Below are 20716 nucleotides of genomic sequence, written 5' to 3'. Positions count from 1 at the left end.
TGATCTCCGGAACTGTTGACCACTGTGGTATGGGTCAAGATCAGGGACGTGGTCGCAATAACTGGAAAGAAAAAAACCCTGAGATTAATCCGGTGGTCTGCAGGCGAGTCTACACTGGGGGGAACAATATGGGAGGGTGTCTTTCGTGAGCGAAGAAGTTTCATGTGGTTGTAGACTAAGCGCACGCGCGTGCGCGCGCGCGCACACACACACGCACACAAACACACACACACACACACACATATACACGCACACACACACACATACACGCACACACACACACGCACGCACGCACGCATGCACATACACACGATGTGTGAGAAAGGGATGTATGTCTCAAACGTATACATACATACTAAATATAGAGCATATTTTGTCTATATTCTATGCAAGGAGGAGAGAAGGGCAGAGAGTGACAGAAAGAATGAGGGACAGAGAGAGAGAGAGAGAGAGAGAGAGAGAGAGAGAGAGAGAGAGAGAGAGAGAGAGAGAGAGAGAGTAATGTTTAAGTAAAGTTGGGACACCTCTGTAATGAGGAACAGCTGAGTTGTGTTCATTGTTCATGTACAGTCTTTGTGTATTCAAGTTAAAAAATGTTCTGCCTTGTACCAACTCACAAAGGTGTGTTGTTTTTGAAACTTCTGATGTGGTATTACTTGAGCTACTAAGTTATATGCTTACAATTCGGTGTTGATCAAGGGTCCATAGATCTGTTTCTTTATTTGTTTAGTATACAATGGTTAAATTATATTATTCCATTTGATTTGTCACATCTGGCTGTCCATTTCTCTTTCCAAAATTACACGAATGTATGTAGCAACCTGATATGAAGCTTTAATTACATTTTTAACAAACCTTATTGGGTTGTTGTTTCAGGCTCGTATCCCGAGGTCTCCCTTGTCGGTAGCACGAGAGCTGTTGCCCAACTTCCCATCCCAGCTGACACCACCAGCTGAAGTGGTGGAACAATTACCCCAGCAGTACCAGATGTCAATACAGCAGCATGTACAACAGCAGCTGCAGCAGCAGTTTCAGCGACAATTACAGCTCAATCTACAAGGTGGTGGCGAGTCCTCTGGAGCTCCTGTGCTCCCTGATCCTCCGGACACCATCCTTGACCTCCACCCTCCTCCTACATCCTCATCTGCCGAGGGAGGTTTTGGCTCAGGACATGGCAGTAGTGGCACTACCAGCAATAGTGGCGGGGCTTTCCGATCTGGTCTTAGTTCGACTGGTCTCCTAGAGACATTACTGCGGAGTGCTCAGGCAGCTTCCAGTCAACAAAGAAACAGTGGAGGTAGTAACAGTAGTAGTAACAGTAGTGTTGTCAGGGACGGAGCTGGTGTTGGAGGGACAGGATCTGGTAGCTCCCTCACATCTCGTACAGCCCCGGGTTTGAACCTGGGCCACTCATTGCATTCCCACAGCCACCACCAGCCGCAGGGACATTCTCATCATCATCGCCATGAACATTCACACTCTCACGGGTTCCAGATGTTGAGCAGCGGAGGAGGAGGCAGTGGAGATGGAGGATCTCTACCCTTGACAGACGGGACCACCACGTCTGCCCATAACACTGGAGGGGGCACTGGAGCTGGTACTGTAGCTTCTGTTGTGGGGGCGGGGGCAGGGGATGCGAGCGCTGGAGGTGGACCCCCAGCCGCTGAACTCAGCTTACTGTACAAATGGGTTGCCGAGTCTGGAATATTTATTTTACTTCTCCTTCTTCATTTTCTCTACGATCATAGACTGGGTAAGTGTGTTTATTAGTGCTGGTGTGTCTGTATAAACTTGTTTGTGATTGGGTTTGATTGTTGTTATTTATGTATGGAAGTGTGTAGAGTTAATTTGACTGTGAGGGTTTGTGTTAATGTGTGTATGTTTGGTTGTCTGATGTGCTGTGGTTGATTGTTGATTACTTTATACTGTCTGGTTATTGATCATATTATTGTTGTATTGTCTGTGGTTGTTGACCATAACGTTTTAAGCTAAAAAGGTTTCATTACTTGCTTTCAGTTCCATTATAACTGGTTATTTGTTTTTTTCATGTTGTCTGTCGTCCTTGCCATTCTTTTTTGGAGGTGCCTTTTTAATTGGTACTTTGAACAAATAAATAGTAAATGAACTTACATGGAATGGGAGGAATTCCATAACAAGCGGACTATGGAATTGAGGGTTAGGGGTTGGGTCAGGTTTCTTCTTTATTGTGTTTGTTGGGGTGGTCCTTCCAACCGCACATTGCTTTAAAAAAAATTAATGTGAGGTGTTGTTGTGTTGAGAAAACCTTGAGGAAGTTGCACCAGATAATTTTGAAATATGAGCCAAGATTTTGACATGGGGTTGCAGCTTCGAGGCTTAGCTGACGCTGTCCTGGGAAGGACATTTAAAAAAAATTTACATACTAGCCATATAAGCGACAAAAAATATTGTCAGTATGTTAGTGTTAGAGCACTAACATTGCAGCCAGCACTGTATGCTTACCCAGAAATTGAAATTGTTTCAGAGTGCTATCAGGTCTATTTGGCAAATAATGTAGATTATAAAGTCTGCTGTTGAATGGGAATTTGTGCTAAAGAAATGCTATATATTTATTTATTATCATGTTCATTCTCTTTTTGGCTAGTATGAAATATGAACCAAATTTATATTTTAATAAGTCACGCCAAGGCCAAAGTCTCAAAAAGGCAGTGGACGACATGTACATAAAGATTTGACGTTAGGAAGTGTAAAATTTGGCAACATAGTGAAGGTTCTTCTGTTCATTAGACGCAAACTGTTTTTTTCTTTTTTCTTATTGATATTTTTGTTTTCCCAGTCTAAATGAAGTTACGTTGTTTGTAATTTCAGGTTTGCTGGTGTTTTTATGTATGGGTGGAACATTTTATTACACCAACATGAAGTTGGTGCATGCAATCCACCAGTCAGCTGTCAGGGTAGGTGACAAAATTACGTTTTTGTGTCGGAAAGTTGTTTGTTTTGAATTAGTTGAAGTGTGAAGGTGGAAGAATCATTAACAGCCATAGCGGCAGAGCTTTCTGATCGGTTTTTACTCGCTTTCTCTTTTGTGTCTTTGGTTTACATTCAAACTCAAGACTTGTGGAGAATTTCCTGATCCTTTTTGATTCATTCCTTTTTATCTATTTATCATCTTGCCATTTTCAGACCATCATCATCATTGCTTTTCTTTCTCACCCTGTACCAGGGTACAGGCCACGCATTTTCAGGTACTAAATCTGAAAATTGTGGTGATATTATTACCTTGAATCCCCAAAAATGTACAAACAGTAATTTCTTCAAGACAGTATGTGACATTTTGTCCTAGATAATCTTACTTTCATTAAAAAAATATTACTATACAATGTTATTTTACTTTATGATAAATTTCCAGCTTCACATAGATGCAGTTCATATTTTATTTTCACACAACCTCAGCTTGAGGCATACATGAAATATGAAGTACATGACTAGAGTTTTCATCATACTTTTTTAATAATAACTATGACTTTGTTTTAGGTCTGATGATTTTTTGTCCTTTATAATGCTTTTACTTTTACCCACATTGACACTATTTAGGTCAAGAGACTCCATAAAAATTCTCCCCACTGGGGAACCGTGGGTCTCCTGCATGTGGCTGCAAAGTGCCTAACCACTATACACCAAAGACACTGGTTTTGAGTAATTTACACAAAGAATTCAGTTGAACCTACTGTAATGACCATACTGTCCAAGACAACTACCTATATGGTCGCTTTTAAGGACCAGGGGGCTATCCCGAAAAATGGTGTTTTTGAGAAAATCAAAGGAAAAGTTTTTGCCCCCTAGTTCAGTTTCTTTAAAAGACAAGGAGAGAGTTTTCTCTATAACCTAACAAATATACACACCAGTGAAACTAAACTTCTACTATAGGGTGGGCAATGCCCACTTTTAATGAAGGCCAAGATTTTTGGAAACCCCCGAAATCTGGGTTAGCCCACCTGTCCTTAAAAGCAACCATATAAAACAAACACTTCCCACTTTCCCCTTGTTTTTTCTATACTGTCTAAGAGGACCACCTGTCTTAAATGGTCACTTTTTTCCTCGACAATGTTTGTCTTGGACAAGGTCTTGTCAACTGAGAATGTCTGTGTTTGTGTTTTCAGAAGCAGAATATTTCCTGGCTGGGTCTCTTCAATCTGGCCTGGCTCAGTGGCTTCCTTCTTCTCAACATTGTCATCCTCTACTATGTCTTCTCAGAGCAAGGGCTATGGAGACTGTGAGTGTTCTTAAGATACGTAGATAGTCTGATCTGATAGATTCTCCAATAAGATAGTCTGATCTGATAGAAGATTCTCCAATAAGATAGACTGGTTTTACAGATTCTCCAATAAGATAGATATGACAAGTCTTGATTATAAGGGGGCTCTGGTGTTCAAGAGGTATGGTGTTTGTCTCTCCTTCAAAAGGTCCCTGGATTGCAAACCTGACAGTGATGAAAAAAACTTTTCTAAAATTTCTTTAATATGTTCAACTTTCATGTCCTTTTCTGTTTTTGGGTCCTGTTCTTTCATCTGCTTTCTTCTCCACTTTCTCCCCCGACCCCCGGCCTCCTCTGAGCTGCTCTATCCTTTACTCCTGACTCTTTCTACTTCTACTCCTGGCTGTTTCTTATTTGTCTTTCAGCTACACCCCTGATCGTAGGGCAGGTAAGATGGAACACCAGGCTCACCAAACTTTCTTGTTTAAGAGCGAAAAATCTTGGTGGTCCCATATGCAAGTTCGGCACTTTAAAGATCCCTTGGTGGTCCTTGAATTGATAAAAGTAGGCATCGTCCACAACTCGGGCGAAATTTAAAATTAAAGCCTACCATAACTGATTATACTCTTGTCAGTATGAAATGAAAAAATATTAAGTACCTTAACAGGAATCTGACTACATGAGGCCCTGTGAAGTAAGAAAAATGGTCACATTCGTCAAAATCAGTTGTACTCTCCTGAGATCTAGCAAGGGAACTCATAGAAGAACAAAATTTATGACAGATTCTCCAATAAGATAAAGTCTCATGATATGATAGATTCTTGGATTAGTCAGGTGATCAGATGCAATAAATTGTCTTAAAACTTACTGGTAAAACAGATTGTCTGATAAGAAAATGGCCTGACTTGTTTAGTTGATAGTTGGGCCAGAGAACATAGTTCGACCAGATAGATAGTCTGATATAAAATAGATTGTCTGAGAGATAGTTTGACTTAATAGATTGTCTGAAACCTTACTGACGAGATAGAAAGTTTGGTAAGAAACGTGTTTGCTATCATTTAATAACGAAATTGGTCTTTTATGCCGGATGTGTATGAGTGGCACAGCACCACAGTAGGTGTCACAACGTGGTGGAATCAGGCGCTCATCAGTTTTTTTTTTGGCATTTGGAGGTTTTAGTATCATCTTAAAGCATGTTCATTTGTCTTGCTTTTGATGAAAAATTACCCATCTATCTTTAATAGAAGTCGAAATATTTGTATTTGAAGGAGGTGGGGGGTCACCTGGTTTCAGGGGTAAAATTTGCGATGAAATGATCGCCAGATTTTGGTGACTTCCAAAGGTTGAGAGTCCTGGGTAATTGAAAATTTACATTTTTTGTGACTAATTGTTTTTCTGTAAAGTTCTCACATAAAATTTTGAGACAGAAAATGGACATTTGAAGAAAAAAAAAAGAAAATTTTTTATAAGGCTAATTTCTTGGAGTTAATTATTTTGATGAGCATCTGATTTCATCAAGATTAAAAACCTTATTGAGTTATACATACTATCACTACTTTTGATTGAGATTTGTGGATGAGAATCTTATGAAGTGCCCACTGTAAAATCTAAGAAGTTAGGTGTAAGAGCTTTTTTTCCCCATGCCCCTAAAATCTGGAATTCTCTCCCAAAAAGAACGCTCATTATATCATAAGAGAATTCAAGAAAAGTCTAAAGGTACTTTGTTTAACACTGTGTGTCTGTGTCTCTGTGTGTATGTGTGCATGCGTGCGTGAGTGCGTCGTGCTTGCATCATGTGTTTGCATGTGTGTGCATCTCTGTCTGTCTGTCTCTCTTTCTCTGTCTCTGTCTCTCTCTCTCTCATTCTCTGTCTGTCTGTCTGTCTGTCTGTCTGTCTGTCTGTCTGTCTGTCTGTCTGTCTGTCTGTCTGTCTGTCTGTCTGTCTGTCTGTCTGTCTCTCTCTCTCTCTCTCTCTCTCTCTCTCTCTCTCTCTCTCTCTCTCTCTCTCTCTCTCGGTCTCCTGCTCTCTCTCTCTCATACACACAATGTGCATTTTCTGTCCTTTGATTTATTAGTTAAGTTGAGTGTTATTTTGCATTCTTTAGCATTTTGAGTTTTCAAGGGATAAGATGCTGTATGGTATCCCATTACTACTACTATTATTAATATTATTATTAATATTATTATTATTATTATTTTTATTATTATCATTATCATTGTTATTATTATTATTAATATTGTTATAATGATTAAACCATAGATTTTCTGCGACATGGTTTGAGACGGGTCTCTAACTCGAATTACCTGGAGGGGGCTCTGGGGATAGAGTCTGGGTGAGCCTAGGCTGCATTAAGTGTTCTCTAGAAAAAAAGATTTCAAGCAATTTTTCAAAAAGTACAACTCACTACATCTCTCTCAATCTTTATCAATACCGGTTTAGAACATGAATTGTTCTTCAGAACATAATATTTTGCTTCTCATTCCTTCTCCTTTCTATCAGAGATTAGGCAGCACTTTTTCTTGCATAGCTCAGCCCCATGCCATTTGGCTTGAGGGAGGAAACAAGTGAGAATTTCATATGGCTTGAAGATGCTCTGCAGTAAGTTTGGATATTCATTTTGACTAATAAAGTTCACAGTTGAGAAGAGCTTTTCACACAGATATGTGCTACCAAAAATGCACATAGTGCACTTGAACTTCCTGGAAAGCTCGGAATATGTTGGGGGGGGGGGGGGGGGGCTCTCTAAAAAAATGAGCTAGATTGAGCGGCACCGACTCTATATTTGGATGTCTAGCAGGGGCCGCAAAATATTGTCCTACGGGATTTGAGAATCCTGAATTAAGATAAACGGTTATCTAAAAATAATTATAACGTAGATAACCTGACGAGGTAGATAGTTTGTGTCATCAGGTGCATTTAAAGTTGAGCAGTTTTATCAGAACATTTCTCCCTCATGGTTTCCTCAGGCTATTCTTCCAGATGGCTCAGGTGCAAGACATCTCAGTGTGGACCTTGCTGTGGTGTGTGGTCATGACAGACTACATCGTTAAGTTCCTCACAATCATGGCCAAGTCTATTATTGCTATGATGCAGCCATGCTGTCGAAATTATCGCAAGCGGGTGAGTTTAAAAAAAAAAAATCTTTATGCTGTTGTGGAATTGAAAAAAAAGTATGGCTCTCTTATTGTGGTGTAGAGCTTGGGTTAACTCAGGATAAGAAAGTTACTGTATTTTATAACTATAAGGCCTTTAGTCCAATTGTGTGTGTGTTTGTGTGTGTGTGTTTGAAGGATTGGCTTGTTTTTTTCTTTTTTAAAGATGGGGGGGGGGGTTGTGGTCTAGAGTTTATGGTGTTCAAAACCTGACAAAGGCAGAAAATTTTCTTCTCTAAAACTTTTTCTTTTTTCTCCTCTCATCTCCTTTCCTACTCTCTAACTAGAGCAGCTGGCCCAACCCGCGACCACTTGTTGTATTTTGCTTCCAGCGGTCTCTGTCGGCAAAATAGGTCAGGAAATCCATGTTCAGGGCCCCTTCAGTGTGTCTACTTCCGGTTTATACCGTGATATCGTCACTCATTCCAAAACGTCTTTCGCAGATTTCGCATTTTAACATTTTAATGTTCTGCCTTTGGTGCGACCGCATGCCGTCAGCGCGACCGCATACGAAAGGGGGCGCGACCATGCGCGCACAGATATAACAGGTGCAGGAAAGTTGTTAGTACACTATTTAAAGGTTAGTATAATCATTTCTTATGCAATTTATGATGAAAACAATTATTATAAACAGAGGGTATAGACACAAGTGGTCGCGAGTTGGGCCAGCTAATCTAGTTAAGTAACTGAAGAAAACTTCTCGAAGAATGTTTCCGATAAGCCTTTCACTTCGAATTCGACTACTGCACTAGCAGACAACTGACATTCTTGGAAAGGGATTGACCGAAAGTGGAACTAGACAAGGCACGCAACTCTAATAAAACAGATTGCACACGAGCTGCACAAAAGGAAAAATGGGGAACTGGTCTCGCTCAGGGCACAGTCACGCCAAAGGCCGATGTCTCTATGTTCTGTCGTCTGGTTTCATCTTTACTTTTTCTGTAGCCTTTCTACTGCTTCTCCTTGGCCCCTTCTTACTGCTGTCTGTCAGCCACACCCCTGATCTTCTGGTAGGTAAGATCTGACACCTAGCCTTCGTGGATAAGAGCGAAAAATCTTAGAGGTCCTGTGTGCAAGTTTCGCATGTTGTTAAAGACCCTTGGTGGTCTTAAAATAGATAAGAGTGTGCTTCGGCTAGCCACCCAGGCAAAATTAAAATTCCTGTCTAACTGAAAAATGTTTAATGTGTCCCGCACGCTCATATGACCTTGTGCAGTTGCGAGCGCTGTAAAACACTTGCCCCCCCCAAAAAAAGATTAGGGGTATTCTCATAGTAAATTTAATGCTGAGGTTTTTTTGTTTTTTTGACATTTTTCAGATACGTCAGGTATTTATTGAGTTGTTGCATGTTTTGTGAGGAAGGACATAAACATATAATTTTGAGAAAACAGGCTTGAACACCATTCACCGAGAAAACTTTTCACTGTGAAAACACCGAAATGGCAGACAGAGTAAGCATGTAGGAGAAGTGAAATTTGTTTGCAGATGTTGGTATTCATGCCTACTACTATTTATAGTGTAGGGGAAGTCCCAGTGAATGTTTTGAGGGGCCTGTATAATATAGGACAAATCTGTATTGTCCTGGCACATTGGTTTGGTATTCTACCACTTATAAACACACACACATGCACGTGCACGCAGGTAGACTCAAACACCCATGCCCACACGAAGACACTCACACGCACACATGCACGTGCGTGCGCACACCCATACACACACACTCTCTCACACATCCTCGCCTCCACACACATCTGTGTACATTATAAACGTGATAATACTATAATAGGCTTTCACTCACAAACAGGCTCACAGTCTCATCGATAATATTAAATGAAAAATGATTGTCGACATTAATACACAAATGTAGTGATAAAGATATGTGGCTCTCAGGGCCTAGAGGTTTAAGTGTTGGCCTCTCATTCAAAGGTCCCGGATTCAAATCCAGGTAGTGACCGAAAAATTTTCTTCTCTAAAATTGTCTCCTTTCACCTCCTTTCCTGCTCTCTAGCAATTATCTGTCGTCTGCTTTCATCTTTTCTTTCTGCCTCCACCCCCTCACCTCCTTTGCCCCCTCCTTTTGGCTCCGGACTCTTTCAGAAGCCTTTCTACTACTACTCCTTGTTTCTTTCTTACTGCTGTCTTTCAGCTACCCCCCTGATCTTTTGGTTGGAAAGATCTACACCTAGCTTTCTCGGGCAAGGGCGAAAAATCTCGGAGGTCTCGTGTGCAAGTTGGGCACATTGAAGACCCCTTGGTGGTCTAAAATCGATAAGAGTAGGCTTCAGCGGCCACCAGGCCAAAATTCAATTTTCCTACCTATTGAAAATGTTTAATGTTTCCCGCGTGCTCATATGACCTTATGCAGTTGCGAGCGCCGTAAAACACTTACCTTACCTAAGAAAAATGTACAAACAGTCTTTTACGTGGTTTTTCTTGTTCTTTTCTATTTAGTGAAATGTTTTTTTGTATTGTCAGGGCAAGTATTACTTGTTGATTGAGAGCATATCCCAGCTATATCGCCAGCTGGTCACAGTGGTGCCATGGCTCTTCTACCTCAACGACAGCACCAGGACTTCCGTCTGGTTCGCCTTTGCCACAGAGATTGTTTATCTCTGCTTCAAGGTAAATATGGCGTTATTTTAGAAGAGGTGGCTTTGGAGGGGGAAGGGGGGGGGGGGGGGGGCATTCTTGTCTTCGCCCTTCTTATCGCTGCTGAGACAGAGGGGCACTCAGTAAAATGTGTATTTTTGGACTTTTGGTGATGTGAAACTTATGTGACTTTTTTTTCTTGGAGCACAGCTCAGTCTTTATGTTGTGTTTGTATCTTCTTCTTCTTAGACTTTTCAGTAGTTGGTTCTCTGATTTTCCCGCAATAAAGAAAAGGAATTTAAAAAAAGAAAAAAATAGATGGGTATTTTTTCCTTCGAAAGCTAGACAAATGAACAAGCTTTAAAACGTTACCAGTAACTCCACATGCCCAAAAATTGACAAGCGCCTGATTCCACCATGTTGTGACACATATAAACCTTTACTATCGAAAAAACGAGATAGTGGGAAAGAAAAGATTTTTTTACTATATGGAAGAAGTCAATGTCACTGTCTAAAAAACTCATTGGTGTGCTCATGCTGGTCCATTGTGCTGAAAGTTGTATTTTCTCGGTGAAAAACTGGATGAATAAAGAGAAATTGATGTTGAATAATGATTGAAACAGAAGTCATTCTGGCAGGCAGTGCAAAGTCTATTAATGAGGTTGACAATGATCACATGAAAATTAGTGATTCAGAAATCACAATTTCAAGAAAAGCACAAAATCAACATTTATTTTGATTCCAATTTATCATTGTCATTTGAGGTGAATCATCTGATCAACTGCATGCATTTAGAAGTAAGAAGAACCAGTAAGAATGCATCATATAATCAATACTAAGTATACTGATTTATTATTAAATACCTTAGATTTATCAGACTTGTTTCTGTAACTCTTTTAAATTAGGAATATCTTTGGAGAAAGTGAAAAGATGCACTGGATTCCTGTTGAGAAAAAAATTATGTGCAAGATCGCTTATGTGTTCCAGCTGTATTTGTAAAGCGCTGAAAGCCTGTGTTCTTTCATTGAGGTTGAGCGCTATATAAATGTCATGTCATATATTATTATCATTAGTACTATTATTATTATTGTTATAATTATCATCCTCATTATTATTTTTATTATTATTATTATTATTGTTTTTACTTTTGTGTTTGTGCGTGTGTGAGGAAATTTATATAAATTTTAGCTCTGCAGGGACATTTTTCTGAATAATTTTGCATGGCACTACCTGTTGAGGAGTAGTTGGTGAGTGCTTTGGTGGGATTTGCTCCTTTTTTTTCCTATCAAACATCTGTCATTCTTTTCTCTCCTCCATTTCTTTGTATATTGCTCTCTAGTAATTCTTCTAATCTTCGGCACTATATGAACTATTCATGTTACAAGTGCTATAAAAGTCCTACTAAATCTAAACTAAAAACTAACAACCGTGGAGTCTGCTAAGTTGAAGTCTGCGGGGCCGCTGGAATTCATTGATATATCAGTGTTTTTGCTTTGTAGATAGCGAAGAAAAAAATTAAAGATTCATTTTTCTTTCGGTTTTCCGCTGTTTTCTGATAAATGTGTTTAGCTAATCATCCTTCACTGGATCTTTTATTATTTTTCTTGCCAATTTTGTTAACTCTTTAATAATTTTGTGTTGTTCCCCAGACCTGGTCAGTGTGGTCAGCCTTCAAGTTCTTGTACTCAGCCCTGCTCCGGTTCTCCTCGAACACTGTGAGTTGATGAAATGGTGGTCTGTTGGAGGGATCAACTGAAGACATAGTATAGATTATGGAGCGCATAGAGCTTGCTGTTGAGCGGGGATTGGCGCTGTGCAAATTCTATATATTATTATTATTATTAAGACAGAGTGGAGAAGGGAAGGAAGACAGAGAGAGAGAGGGATGGAGATGAGGGGAGAGGCAGATATTGGAGAGCGATTAATAGACTATTACTTTAAAGATCAGATAAATTTTTATACATACATCATGGCAAGTGATGAGTCCATTTAGAAAAGGATTTTGCTTACGGAAAATAATGTAAAATTAGTTGGTTCTCATCTCTGTCAAAGCTTGCTTTGCAGGAATATTTTCAGAAGAAAAAAGCGAATGTGTGTGTCATTGCCAAAAAGGGGAAAAAAGACTTGGACTTATGTGAAAATCTATTTTAAACATATTTTATTCTCTTATGAAGGACCTTTTTTTTAAAAAGTTAATTTTCCTCTGTAACTAGTTTTTGTTTTTTTAAAAGTTTATTTGTTCTCAATAAAAAAAAGTTTGAAAAACTTATTTTCTCTTAATGTCAAAAGTTAATCCACAAAACTCACTGAATATTGCAGAGTTTTGGCTGTAAACCCAGCGCCCAGGACATGTTGGAGCGAGGCAGCCAGTGCCCAATTTGTCAGGATTCAGTCAATGAGCCTGTCATGCTTCCATGCAAGGTAAGGGCCTAACTTCTAAATTTGCTAAATTATTCTGATGGGGGTGTAGAGCATGAATCATTAATTTAACCTTTTGAAGTTGAGCCTTTTTAGAGCAGTTTAAGAGAAAAGCATAACTTTGTTATCCATACAGATTTTCAGATCTGTTTTCTTTATCTGAAACTTGGAAAGGTAGGCAAGAACGTGAGTAATGTGAAATTGACCAATTTGTGTCTCTGATTTTGTAGACAATGGTTCGAAATGTATCTAGTACTGCAGCATTGCTTTTGGTCTGCTGCTGGTTGGATGTATGTGTCCGCTACATTATCCACTCCTTTTGATTCAATTCATGATTGAGAACATGTCCAGATGGTTCAACGGATTCATTGCTCTTCTTTCTTTCTGTAATTTGTCTGTCTTGCTTTTTCCTGGCACTATATGGCCATTAGTGTTCTCTTTATTCCAACAAACAAGATAAAACATGCTCATAAACTGTTGAAAAGAAATGTTTTCTTCCAATGAAGGGAAGATGCAGACTTTTTTGTTTTCCTATAGTCACGCAAAAGGTACAGTACAGACATTTTTCACTTTTAGAAAATAAGGGAAAATACGTTGTTTTTAATTCTGTATGGTTTTGTTTCTTCAACTTTTCCTGACTCTTTGTCTTTTTCAGCATATATTCTGCGAGCAGTGCGTGTCCATTTGGTTTGACCGCGAGAAGACATGTCCAATGTGTCGTGCCCAGATAACCACAGAGTCTCCTGCCTGGAGGGATGGCAACACAAGTGCTCATCTACAGTGGCACTAGGACAAGCCACAAGCTGCTGTTTTTGTGTTTTGTCATTGTGAAAAAAAGTGGACTCTATGAGGATTGCATCATGGTTGTGTGAAGAATGAGGACGTCAACATGACAGTGTGGCGAATGTGAAGATTTTTAGTGGATTGTCTTCACAGTGTTGTGCACTGACGTTTATGTCTGTGTTCTTCTACTGTTGTCATGATAGGACGAGCTGACAGATCTGATGTCATACAGTAGTGTGAAGAAAGAAGACACTTCAGTCGCTGTTATCATGTGTTTCGGTGGAAAGAGATGAGCCTCTGGAGCGTTTTTATCTGTTTAGCTAGAGGAGATAACCGTTTTGGGTTTTCAGCCCCTCATTTTGATGGAGAATGAGGAAATTTCGAGGACCAGTGACGTAAGGTTTTTGTTGTGAAATGAATTTTTGATGATGGATGTAAATGATAGTGTCAGAATTTAGGTGCATCAAGCTAGCATATTGTATTCACAAAATATTCCTTTTTGAGTCAGTCAGATCTGTAAAGGAAATGTTGGGCCCTTGACAAGTCTGGCTGGAGAATTCATTGAACAAGGGCTGGTTTCTGTTTTTTTATTCTGCTACAGTGAAAAGTTTTTAAAGACTCACTATATTGTTTTGCAATTTTTAGTTTTCTCTTGTCTGATCCAGCGACAAATTGTCACAGTAGGTGGGTTTTATGTTTTAGAATTAGGCCATTAATTATAAACTTTGTAATACACAGACCTTATACATTTTGTTTCCATCCTGATTATGGTGAAAGATGAATTAGGAAACTATTAAACAAAAACACACTGAAATTGGTCACTTTTAAGGACAAGTGGGCTAACCCAGATTTCGAGGGTTTCCAGAAATCTTGATCTACTCCAAAAGTGGGCCTTGCCCTGCCCATAGGAGAAGTTTGGTTTCATTGGTGAGTATATTTTTTTGGTTATAGAGAAAACTCCCCTTGTCTTTTAAAGGGACTGAATAAGGATTAAAAAACTTTGATTTTCTTAAAAGAGCATTTATCGTGATAGCCCCCTTGTGCTTAAAAGCGACCAATTGTAAATGAGATCCTTTGTTCCTGTTGGTTACTATATAGACACTAGATAAAGATTCTGTTGCCCCCAAGTATGCAGCATATACCGTGTATTAGCTGTTCTGACAGGTTCACCTAAATGGTGTGTTTGAAGAAGTAATAATAATAATAATAATAATAAATTACACTTTTATTTGTCCCAGAAGGGCACTTTGTTTTACAATGGCAAACATACATACATAAATACATAATTATAAATACGTACATACATAAATACATACATGCATAAATGCATACATAAATACACTCTATTACACAAATACAGAACAGTTTACAAACAATGCCACTGTCGGTCGCCACTGTGCAGCGCCCTGTAATTTGAGCTAGGGTTGTCGTGTCTTGCTCAAGGACACACTCCAGTGACCACCCATCTGATCCCCGTGTCACTGACACTTGCTTGACATTGCTTGAGTCAAAACTCACTACTCACTTAGCCACTGGAGCCCCCAGTATGGGATGGTATGTAATATAAATTCTTATTGTGGTCTTTTGAATGCTTTTATCTTTCCAGAAATTTTTAGGTATATGGTGTATACATGTTTCCAGGCCGATCTTGATGTCAGAAGTCTACACAGATAGTTTGGAATTAATTTTCTTCCAACACTAAATTTTGATGTTTATTGAACTGACATCATTTAGTGCATAATCTTAATTTTGCTAAATATAAGATTTTCACATATGGACATCTTGAAAAAAAAATTGTCTTATTTTTCAAATGTCTTTATAAAGGGAAAGATATCTTAAATCTTATATTTCCAGATATAGGTGGAATAGCAGAGACTGTTTTATTTTTTATCTTCTTCGAAGTCAGTGTGGAGTCAAAGAATGATTTTTTTTAAACATGATCTTTTGATGGGCTGTTATGAGAAGTTGTTCAGCTGCTGTGTAAGTCTCCAGGAAGCTGGGTGGGTAAAAGTCTGTTGTTTACCCTCTGTTCTTGTAAAAAATAGTGTCTTGTCTCCGACCATCTGAGGTAGATGGTGGTAAGTCTATTGTATCCAGTGGATTGTCTTTAAAATTAACTAACTGGGAGAGGAATTATGTTTTCATTTAATAATTTCATGGCAATGTGAAATCTGAAATCTGATCCACTCATGCTAATGTCTAAGTTGGTACTCCCTTTCTTTATTTTCAATTTAGAAAACATTTGGTTTATCGTATTCACATACATGAAGTTGACACTGAAGCTATAGTTATTTTGAAAAAGTCTTTATTTTATTCAAATTAGTTTGAACGAACTCCTTATAAGTTCACTTTCATTCTGAAATTTGTCTTTCTAGTTATACTGCTAGATCTATAACAAGTTAGAACATGAATGGTTCTGCACCACCAGAAGCTGTCACAAGCTTGAGTGATGGTAGCCCATAAGTGATAAAGGATAAAAAAATCCAGAGCAACTTTGTAGCAAAAAGGTACATGTGTGAAACACATGTGGGCTGCACTTACTCTAGATTTTGATGTCAAATAGAGACTGCAAAATATCAACTGGCCTGCGAACTGTGAGTTTGAGACCCCTGGTCGAGTATTGCTGTGAGCAAATTCACTGCTGTTCTCTGCCCCCTGCCTCCAGCTGGAAAAAATGCAGAATTCTCAGAGTAGAGTGGGCAGTCTAGAAATCGTCAGTGCCATGCGAGAAGTTTAGAAAATTTTGAGTGAACGTTGTTTTGTTCTCAATCCATAAAATGGTCTCCACTGTTGGTCAGCCAGTCTGTGATTTTCATTGTGTACTGGGTGTATGCCGTTGTTTTTGTTCATGCCATGTATGTGCTTTTACTGTTCATTGATATTTTTTGTGTGACCTTGTGTCTGTTTGGCATGTATTTACAGCTGGTATTGTGTGTCTGTTGCCTGTCACTCGTGCAAGTCGCAGACAATAGCTCTCTTTTAAAAAATTATTTTAAAAATTGTCTAAGACGGCACCCATTGTCAAAGAGAAAAGTGATTGTTAGATGGGTGGATGTGTTTGAAAGTTTCATTATTATGTATAAAGAATGGCAAGTGGGGAGTGGTTGTTTGCACAGGTGTTGTCTTGGGCAGGTGGTCGCTAGTGTAGGTTCAGCTTTGTATCTGACAGAGTGACCATAGAACTCTGGTAAAGCGCTATCTTTGTGGTTCATAAATGGCCTTCTTAGAAAGATGTAAAATTTTAACTTCTTTGAACTTTGTAGATTATGAAAATGAAAAAAAAGAAATGAGTTTGGAAAAATAATGACATGTCGAGATTATTATAACTTGATGACTCCAGAAAATGTTTCTCTGTATTCTTTTTTACTGTTGGTGGCTGTGGAAGTACTCAGCAGGCTGGGTCTGAGTTAAGAGTTATGGTAGGGGCAAATTGTGGCGAGGTGTACGTGTGTTTGCCACATATACCTACTGCATATTATTGAGAAAAATGTTTTTGAAGAGTGCTATGTTTTGGATTGATTGTCAAGAGGGAAGTGTTGGGATAGCTGAGAGTGTCGCCTCTGACTTGTTGTTTGTTGTATTGAATTGTGTACGCTACTCTACAGGCCTGTGGCTTTTGGATGATATTTCTTCCACTTTACACAAGTACTTGTGATGTGATTAAATGATATACAGCAATTAAGACTGATTGTTTTTCCATTTGCTGTAAGTGTAATTGTTGTTTTCTGAAAGGGATTTAAATCTGAAAATATTGTGTGAGCCTCTGATTACTGACTTCTAGTCACCTCTGATTACTGACTTCTAGTCTCCTCTGATTACTGACTTCTAGTCACCTCTGATTACTGACTTCTAGTCACAACTGTATTTTTTGTGGAGGGTGTACGGTGTTTTTACCAAACTATAGCGAGACAAGAGGGAGGGGAGAGGGCTGCTCATCTTTTCTTTTTATGCTATTTTGCTCGTGATGGACATCCATTTTCTGAGGTAATGTATTTTTTTCATGGGTTTAACGTTATTATTTGGGGAACGAATAGTTCATTCTGAAGGCGGAGCACTTACCTTGGTGGGAAGAGGGAAGAAGACGGAACAAAGCAGAAAGCAAAGCAGAGATAATATAATAAATAACTATTACACTGTTACATTTATTGAGCCCAGATGGTCATGGTTTTTTTTTCACCGTATAACTTACAGGGGTTGTAGGCCTACCTTTTGCTGGTGCACAGTAAATCTACTAATCACTTCCATCCCCCTACTTTCCCAGTACCCAAGCGGTTAGGGCTGGGGTCTTATACAACTGGGGTGCTGCTGGAGGTCGAGTCTGAGTGAGCCTAGGCTGCCTCATCTACATATAAAAGGGTTTCAAGCATTAGACAAATTATGTACGACTGAACTAATTTTCTCAATGACCGGTGTTTCTGATCAGAGACCTTGAAGCCCTTTCTGTTACACTGTTAAATAGCTCAGCCACATCTGGCTTGAGGGAAGGCTGCACTAACACTATACTTTGTTGATGTTGAGTAGGGGCTGCAAAATATGAGAGTTTGAGACCCTGGGGCTAGGGGCTGTCCTCTGGTCGCTGTGTGGAATTAGGAAGTGCATCATGAGGTAAATGATCCACTGTTCTGAATTAGTTTTTTTCTGTTAAAGTTTAAAAATTGAAAATGTCAGAAAAATAAAGGAGATTCTAAGTCACCTGGAGATTGTTAGAGAAAAATGGAGAAATAATTTATTTTTTTAACGGCCTTACTTACCAACGAGATTGTGTAATATATATAGACCATAACTCTGATTTCAAGCCATCCATTCATTTCACTCAAATACTGTGTTGTGTTGTCTCCCCTGACCTGTGTCATCAATATGTGTTACAACGTGGTGGAATCAGGCGCTCGTCAATTTTTGGGCGTGTGGAGTTATTGGTTTCATCTGAAAGATTATTAATTTGCCTCGCTTTCAGTTTTAAAAAATACACATCTAGAATAAAAGTCGAGATATATTTATAATTGAAGGAGGCGGGGTTCTCCTGGTTTCATAAGTATCCTTGAAAACTGCAAATTTACTTATTTTGACACCTTAATGACTTTCAGGAAAATTCACATCACAGGGAAATGGGTTTTTACAAAGACATGAAAGGTGTTAAGTAAAAAGCAAAAATTTGAAAAGTATTGGCCAACTTGAGAACAAAAGCCTGGTTCTTGGATTTCATTATTTTGACGGGCGTCTGATTTCACCATGATGCCTCACACAATTTTAAGAACTAGATCTATATTTTTACAAAATGTGACTTAGATCCTTTGTTTTTCTGACCCTTCAATGATCTGTAAAAGTTCTGCCTCCAGGTGTCTTCGTATACTATCTGGTGTGTACCTGAAAGTCGTGTCATCTTAGATGACGCTGTGGATGTTGTTATTTTTCCTCCTTTCCTGTTGCCTTTGAATATTCTTCAATGTGCCATTTTTAAAGATGTCACCTATCTCGATTGACAGTTCAGGAGAAAGATGGGATGGATGTTTGGTGGCTGCCAATTATCTTCTTATTCAAAAGTTATTCTCCTCAGTGTTTCAGCTATCTTAATCTGTTGACCATTCTTACTTGTTTGTAAACTGTAAAGAAAGGAGACAAGTGCATGATCTGTTCTGTGATGTAGAAGTCTTTTAGCAAAATATGTGTGAGACTCAGCTGTAGTGTTGAGTTTGTCGGAAGATCCGACGTGCAGGTTTTCAATTTTTTTAAAATAAGAAAAATAAAAATGGTATTTTTAATTGCCTGCTACTGTACACTTTACTACTTGGATTAAATTTCTCAAAGAGAGGTCTCCTGTTAATCAGTGTTCATGTCCTGCTTTTTAGTAAATGTTACCTTCGAAATTATATTGTAAGGTTAAGATGCAAAGTCAGTTTTTATTTGGTTGAAAGTGGGTGCGAAAAATAATCTGACTAAAAACTGATATTTAGTATAGGATAAGAGAGTCCAATAGCTCAACAGGTACATTGTAATTATGTAATTGTATGATGTTTGCCTGTCAGCTTGGCGGTAAGGACTTCCATCCCCTTTAGCGTGGGGTTTTCTTCATGTTTTCTCCATCCTCTGCTGATTCTAAGCAAGACGAGATCAAGCGTGTAGTCTTTTTTGGTTTGGATGAACATTTTTGGTGGTCTTGTGGGGAAGTTTCACACGTTAAAGATCCCTTGGCGATTCTAAAATTTAAAACTATAAAAAAAAAAGGCTCTTTGGATCACTATCTGGGCTAAATTCCAGATGAAATCCGACCAAAAGGTGAGGCCACTTAAATCAGTATGAATATTAAAAGTAGCCTACTTCCGAAATGACACGTGGTTGCAAGGTTGATTCTACGTTCAGTGTAGATAAAATGACCATGTAGGCCTACATTAAAAAATATGTGGACACTGCAGAAGAGGTCCTCCATATGAGGGCAACCACTTTTCTCCTTATTACAAAGAAAGTGTTGGATTGGAATTCACTGCACACGGTAAAAGACCAAGGGAAAGACAGTGTTGAACCTGGTGAAAAACCGCAGTAATTGATGTACAGCAAAGTTGGAAGACATGGAATAACATCAAGAGGCTAGCCCAGGATAGAGCAAGGTGGGAAGTGTTTGTCCGTGGTCTACACCCTGGTGCAGGGTGAGAAAGGCAATGATGATGATGATTATGATGACTTTTCTCCTTAAAAGTAGTGGCCGTCTTGGACAATTTCAACTGAAAGAACATTTTTCAACCTTTTCCTATTTCATCTTATAGTGCAGTCAAAAATCCGTGGCTCAACTTTTTGTCAAATATTTCCTCAACTGTTGAACATAGTCTCCAACTTTTGCGCAATGATTTGTATCAATTTGTCTTAACAGAGCAATATTTTTGTAAACACCTATTAGGTGTATTCTAGAAAGTTCCTTTTTAGTACTAATTTGAAAAAAAGCCCAGTTGGTGTTTTTTACAGATTTTGAAAGGTTTACAGGTGGTACAATATTGCTTTAAAAGCGAGTCCATCATTTAAAAAAAATCACGATATTATTCTTATTGAACGCAAATTTTGAGAACTTTTAGAGCAAAAACAAAGTGTTCACTATAATGTTAATTTCTTGTAACATGTTTTGTCTCTAAAAATTGTCATTGTTGAGCTGTGACGTAGGCCATATGTGCATATAATTTGTAAAATATGTGTAAGAAGAGGGAAGTGCTGTGAACATTATTGCGTGACGGAGATTATAGTATTTTGAATAAATTTATGAAGAAAGGTTTTAGAATGTAGCTGAAATTTTTGTGGAAAAATAATATGATTTAGTTAAGACGAATTCGTACAAACTTCTGTGCAAAGTATGGGTGACATTGATTCTCCCATTAAACAGATATTTGAAGAAAAGTTGCATCGCGAATTTTTGACCGCACAAGAGCCTCAAGATAGAGTGGCACCTCCCTCTATGAGTTCTGCTGTTTAGGTCAGAAGTACATCATAAGTACATGATGATGAAAATGAAATACAGGTTATGAATTTTGACTATTGGACGGAGTATTTAACAAAGTT

At 38.7% G+C, this 20716-nt stretch overlaps 1 protein-coding gene across 1 annotated transcript in view; it reads left to right on the top strand.

Annotated features, from left to right (window-relative positions):
• The window catches only part of LOC101856797 (E3 ubiquitin-protein ligase RNFT1), a 19601-nt gene extending 5558 nt beyond the window's left edge, over positions 1 to 14043 (top strand). The window contains exons 3-10 of the mRNA XM_013081141.2: positions 877 to 1753; positions 2848 to 2933; positions 4140 to 4252; positions 7202 to 7355; positions 9863 to 10009; positions 11626 to 11691; positions 12296 to 12397; positions 13050 to 14043. Of these exons, the coding sequence (XP_012936595.1) occupies positions 877 to 1753; positions 2848 to 2933; positions 4140 to 4252; positions 7202 to 7355; positions 9863 to 10009; positions 11626 to 11691; positions 12296 to 12397; positions 13050 to 13184 (1680 nt within the window). The 3' untranslated portion in view covers positions 13185 to 14043. The remainder of the gene's footprint in view (positions 1 to 876; positions 1754 to 2847; positions 2934 to 4139; positions 4253 to 7201; positions 7356 to 9862; positions 10010 to 11625; positions 11692 to 12295; positions 12398 to 13049) is intronic.
• The last annotated feature ends 6673 nt before the right edge of the window (positions 14044 to 20716 follow it).

This window comes from Aplysia californica, unplaced genomic scaffold (genome assembly GCF_000002075.1).
Source record: "Aplysia californica isolate F4 #8 unplaced genomic scaffold, AplCal3.0 scaffold00117, whole genome shotgun sequence".
NCBI lineage: Eukaryota > Metazoa > Mollusca > Gastropoda > Aplysiida > Aplysiidae > Aplysia > Aplysia californica.
This window is presented reverse-complemented; position numbering and strand designations above follow the sequence as displayed.